Raw genomic sequence first — 6178 nt, 5'->3', positions numbered from 1 at the left:
TGTATGAGCCACCTGAAGGCTAGGCAGCCTCAGAGGACTCATTTTAGGGTGGTCTAGGGCTGCCCTGGCAGTCCTCCTGCATAATGCTCAAGGGAACGTGGTGACAAAGTTGAAAAGGCTCTCCTGGATTTCCATGATGCTGCCAGGGGTGCAGCAGGCTCTGCTCTTGGGCGGGGCCTCTTGTGGGGTCTGCTCTCTATCCCGGCTCCACCACTCTGGGCCTGCAGGGCCAGGCAGACACCTGGCCCAGCTTCAAGCGCCCCCTCTGCCCTGGCCCGGCTGGTCAGCAGCTTTTATGTGACGGAGTCCGCAGAAGCCCTGCCTCTCTTGGGAGAGGGAGGCTGCAGTGAATGCCGGAGAGGACCCTGCCAGGCCTGCCACGGGAACGTGAAGGCTCAGTTGCTATTGAATTTTTCCAAGACTGTTGAGTTGGTGTGTTCAAACAGCCACTGCTGAGTGGGAGAGGAGGGGTTGCAGGTGTTCATGAAGATCCTGTGGTCACGTTCACTGCAGTCCATGCAACTGCCGCTGACGGGGTGATACAGGGTCTGGTCCTGCAAAACAGGCAGGTTATCAGCCGGGCCACGCTGGGGAGGTGAACAAACAGCAGCAGCAGTAACAGCAAGGAGGCAGGGAGGCTCGCAGACCTGTCTGGCTCTCCTCTCGAGCACACAGTGGGCGCTGCCCGCCTCCCTTGCAGCTGGCCTTGTCACATGCCTAAGCTGTGCCCACTGGGATGCGGGCAGAAGTGATGCCTGCCACTTCCGGGTCGGGGCCCTAATCACTGCCTATCTCCAGTCAAATTTCATTGGCTTTCAAGGTGGTTTTTTTTAAGAAATGGGCTCAGCTGCCAACGTTTAAGATTCCAGAGACTTCAAATAAACAGTTGAATTTCTGCTTTCTCTTGATGACTGGAGAGTCGGGCATGGTAGGTCTGTGGAACAAACACGTGAGGGAGGGGCTCTGGGGAGCAGGAATGAGGCATTACATTTTTTTTTTTTAAATTGAGCAGGCTTCCCTGTTCCCCCCACACCCTGTCTTACTTGGCGGTACTTCCACAGCTGGTTGCCCTTCATGCTGTGGCAGTCGTAGAGGGTGACGGGGCTGGTGTGGGAGATGGCATCGAAGCAGAACTTCTTGGTGTGCTGGGGGTCTCCAGGCCGGATGTCCTCTCTCCAGGTGAAGGTGAACACCTGTACACACAGGCACATCGTGAGATGGACGGCAAAGCTAGGGGACTCTCTTTTTTTGTAATCATGGGGAATTTTAAACACAGGAGTCCAGAAAAAAGTTTATTGACCACACCTGTCCCAGCGACCCAGCTTCGAGGATTATCAACTCACGGCAAATCTTGTTACAGCTTTCCCTCACCATATCCCACCCACAACGTTATTCTGAAGCAAATCCTGGACATCCTACCACACCAGGTGTCATGACTTCAGTAAATGCCATGATAACAATGAAAAGTTATCACAGAATCTTCCATGTCATCAAATATCTTGAGTTCAAGTGTTCTCAGACTGCCTTATACCTCTCTTTTCACAGTCAGTCTGTTTGAATCAGGATCCAAACCAGGTTCACATATGGCATTTGGTCGATAAACTTTCTTTTCAGCAGCTTTTCTGAACAATATTTGGCATGTGATAAATTGCCCACATTTAAGTGTACAGTTTGATACTTTTTTTTTTTTTTGCGGTGCGCGGGCCTTTCACTGTTGCAGCCTCTCCTGTTGCGGAGCACAGGCTCTGGACGCGCAGGCTCAGCGGCCATGGCTCACAGGCCTAGCCGCTCCACAGCACGTGGGATCTTCCCGGACCGGGGCACGAACCCATGTCCCCTGCATCGGCAGGCGGACTCTCAACCACTGCGCCACCAGGGAAGCCCCGTGTGTGATACATTTTGACATAGTTGACACCGTGAAACCATCATCATCATCAAGGTAGTGGATGTATCCATCACCCCAAAAGCACCCTCACGTGCCTCTGTAATCTTTTCCTCCTGTCCCTCTCCACTCCTCATGCCCCTAGGCAATCACTCCTCTGCTTCCCATCACTAGAGATTAGGTCACAATTTCTAGAATTTTATATAAAAGGAATCAGACAGTATGTATTTTTTTGTCTGATTTATTTCACTCAACACAATTCTGTTGAGATTCATCCATGTTATAACAACATTTATTAGTAGTTCATTCCCTGTTATGGTCAAGTATTATTTCACTGCATGGTACTCAGTTTACCTGTTCTTGGACATTTGGGTTGTTTCCAGTTTTTGGTTATATCAAATAGAGTTGCTATGAACACATGTGTACCAGCCATTGTATGGACGTATACATAATTTCTTCCCTCGTGGATAAATCCCTTGAAAAGGGATGCCTGGATCCATGTGTAACTTTCTAAGAAATTGCCAAACTGGTTTCCAAAGTGGTTGTACCAGTCGCACTCCCACCAGCACTGTGTGCATGGTTCCAATTCATCTACATCCTTGCCAACCCTTGGTATGGTCAGTCTTTTTAATAGATTATCATTTTAATTTCCATTTCTCTAATAACTATGAACTTAAGCATGTTTGATGTGTTTATTTGCCACTGACATGCCTTCTTTGCTAAAAATGTCTGTACATACCTTTTGCCCATTTTTAAATTGCCTTGCTTATTTTCTTATTAAGTTTTGAGAAATTTTATACTCTAAATATAAGTTCTTTATCAGATATATGCTTTGTAAACATTTTCTCTCTGTAGCTTGCTGTTCTATTTTCTCAACAGTATCTTTTAACTTTTTTTTTTTTTTTTTTTTTTGCGGTACTCAGGCCTCTCACTGCTGTGGCCTCTCCCATTGTGGAGCACAGGCTCCAGACGCGCAGGCTCAACGGCCATGGCTCACAGGCCCAGCCGCTCTGCGGCATGTGGGATCTTCCCGGACCGGGGCACGAACCCGTGTCCTCTGCATCGGCAGGCAGACTCTCAACCACTGAGCCACCAGGGAAGCCCTCAACAGTATCTTTTAAAAAACAGAAGTTTTTCATTTTGAAGAAGTCCAATTTATCAATTTTTTTCTTTTATGAATTGTCTTTTGGTGTTGTATCTAAGAAATCATGGCTTGGGTTACCAAGGTCACAAACACTTTGCCTATGTTTTCTTCTAAAATATTTTGTTTTAGGTTTTATGTTTAGGTCAATGCTCCATTTTGAGTTAATTTTTGTATATAGTCTAAGGTATTTATTGAAAAAATTTTTTTGCATATGGATATGCACCACTTGTTGAAAAGATTATATTTTGTGCACTAAATTTCCTTTGAGCATCTGTAAAAGTTGGTTGTCCACATACGTGTGGGTCTATTTTTGGACTCTCTATTCTGTTCCATTTATCTTTCTTTTTTTTTTTTTGCGGTACGCGGGCCTCTCACTGTTGTGGCCTCTCCCGTTGCGAAGCACAGGCTCCGGATGCGCAGGCTCAGCGGCCATGGCTCACGGGCCCAGCCGCTCCGCAGCATGTGGGATGTTCCCAGACTGGGGCACGAACCCATGTCCCCTGCATCGGCAGGTGGACTCTCAACCACTGCGCCACCAGGGAAGCCCCATTTATCTTTCTTTATGTCAATATGACACCTTTAATTACTGACATTTTACGATACATCTTGAAATCAGTGTTAGTCTTTAACTTTGTACTTCTTTTGAAATTTTGTTTTGGCTATTCTATGTCCTGTCCATTTTCCATATGAATTTTAGAATCAGTTTTTCAATTTTTACAAAAAAGCCTACTACAATGTTAGGATTCCGTTGAATTTATATATTTCTTTGGATAGAATTGATATCAATTATTGAGTCTACCAACCTATGAACACGGTATGTATCTTCATTTATTTAGAACTTCTTTAGTTTCTATCAGCAATATTTTGTAGTTTTCGGTACACAGGCTTTTCACATCTTTTGTCAGTTTCACACCTATTTCATATTTCTTGTCATTGTAAATGCTTGTTTTTAATTTTAACTTCTGATTCTTCATTATTAGTATATAGAGAAACAACTTACTTTTGTATCATGCAACTTTGCTAAACTCAGCTATTAGTTCTGGTAGCTTCTCTGTAGATTTTATTGAATTTTCTACATAGATGATCACATACTCTGCAAATAAAGACAGTTTTTGTTCTTTACTTCCCACCTGGATGAAATTATTTTTTTCTTGCCACAGGTTAGAACCTCCAGAACACTGTCAAATAGAAATGATAAGATTGGAATCCCTGTTTTGTTCCTGATCTTAGTGGGAAAGCATTCAGATTTTTACCATGAAATATGATGTTAGCTGTAGAATTTTTACAGATGCCCTTTATCAAGTTGAGGAAGTTCCTTTCTAGTACTGGTTTGCTGAGAGTTTTTATTAGAAATGGATGTTAGATTTTGTCAAATGGTTTTTCTAGGTGTGCTGAGGTGATCATATGGTTTTCTTTTTCATTTTGTTAATGGTGAATCATATTGATTAATTTTCTAATGTTAAACCAACCATTCATTCCTGGGATAAATTACACTTAACCATGATGTATTACCCTTTTCATATATTGTTGGATATAATTTTCTAAACTTTTGTTTAGAACTTTTGCATTATGTTCATGAGGGATATTGCTCTGTGGTTTTCTTATAATGTTTTAGTCTGGTTTTGCTATTAAGGTAATGCTGGCCTCATAAAATGAGGTGGGACGTATTCCCTCCTTTTCCTGAAGAGTTTCTGTAGAATCAGTAACTTATCTTCTTTAAGCATTTGAGAGAATTCACCAGTAACTCTATCTGAGCCTGTAATTTTCTTTGTGGGAATATTTTCAACTACAATGTCAATTTCTTTGATAGAACCAGGGTGTTTTCCACTCGGGCTGGTGAGAACAGGCATTATTCCTGGCCCAGGTCAGTAAGAGGACTGTATCACACCCCCATCAACACTGGCTCAGGAAACCCAACATGTGAGAGCCCCAGGACTTCTCCAGAACTCTTGGGAAGGACATGCCTTTCCACTGAGGGGCTGGCAGCCTATGCTGCTGGTGGTCACATCTGCCACCACGTGGGAAGACAGCCAGGTTAAGAATGGAGCCAACGGAGAGGGAAGCAGAGCTGAGACCCTAGAGAGATCCTGATGACATCATTTAGACTTTTCAGTGACACCAGCCGGTAACTCCCTCTTTCTGTTGATGGCCACTTGGGCTGGGTGTCTGTCATTTGTAACCAATAGTCCAGACTGATGTGCAGGGTTCCTCTTTCCAAGGTGCTCAGGAGGCTCTTATAATGCGTACCCTGGGCTGACCTGTGATTCATCTTTTTGGCCGTGCTATGTGAGATCTTAGCTCCCCAACCAGGATTGAACCCACGCCCCCTGAATTGGAAGCATGAAGTCTTTTTTTAAAATTTTTGGCTGCGTTGGGTCTTCTTTGCTGCGTGTGGGCTTTCTTTAGTTGCGGCAAGCGGGGGCTACTCTTCGTTGCGGTGTGTGGGCTTCTCACTGTGGTGGCTTCTCTTGTTGCGGAGCATGGGCTCTAGGGTGCACGGGCTTCAGTAGCTGTGGCACATGGGCTCAGTAGTTGTGGTGCGCGGGCTGAGTAGTTGTGGCTCGCGGGCTCTAGAGCACAGGCTCAGTAGCTGTGGTGCACGGGCTTAGTCGCTCCGCAGCATGTGGGATCTTCCTGGAGCAGGGATCGAACCCTTGTCCCCTGCATTGGCAGGTGGATTCTTAACCACTGCGCCACCAGGGAAGTCCCGAGACTCATCGTCGACCCGTGGCCTCTCCCTCCCAGTCCTGACCATGTGAGTGAGCACTGCAGGCTGCGATGGCACAGAGAGCCCGACTACTGGTCCTGAGGAGCGGCCCTTACCTGCATGTTGTTCCAGGCGGCCTCCCCTCGGCCCCGGACGCAGCTCTCCAGCCTCAGTGGGGAGCCCAGGGCCCCATGCTTTGTGTCTGCACAAAGCCCTGTGCCCACATTGCGGATCTGGACAAGAAAGAAGCAAAGAGTGGACCAGTTAGCCACCTCGAGATACCTGCCTGGGCCCCTGCTGGGGTGGGGGGAGGGAAACAAGGCAGAGGCATCATATGGGCTGAGTGCTGAATTATCCTAATAAAGCTTGCCCTGGGCTGGTGGGCGGGCCCTGAGCCCCTCAATAAAGGAACACAGAGCCGCTTTGCTAAACCCTGCTTTGTCTT

The 6178-nt window shown here is 46.1% G+C and overlaps 1 protein-coding gene across 1 annotated transcript in view; it reads right to left on the bottom strand.

Moving 5' to 3' along the window:
* Nucleotides 1–395: 395 nt before the first annotated feature.
* Nucleotides 396–6178, bottom strand: part of GALNT10 (polypeptide N-acetylgalactosaminyltransferase 10) — a 223161-nt gene continuing 217378 nt past the window's right edge. Inside the window, exons 10-12 of the mRNA XM_065874259.1 lie at nt 5850–5966; nt 1044–1193; nt 396–554 (exon numbers count right to left, since the gene is read on the bottom strand). Of these exons, the coding sequence (XP_065730331.1) occupies nt 396–554; nt 1044–1193; nt 5850–5966 (426 nt within the window). The remainder of the gene's footprint in view (nt 555–1043; nt 1194–5849; nt 5967–6178) is intronic.

The sequence above is a fragment of the Phocoena phocoena genome, chromosome 3, assembly GCF_963924675.1.
Source record: "Phocoena phocoena chromosome 3, mPhoPho1.1, whole genome shotgun sequence".
Taxonomy (NCBI): domain Eukaryota; kingdom Metazoa; phylum Chordata; class Mammalia; order Artiodactyla; family Phocoenidae; genus Phocoena; species Phocoena phocoena.
This window is presented reverse-complemented; position numbering and strand designations above follow the sequence as displayed.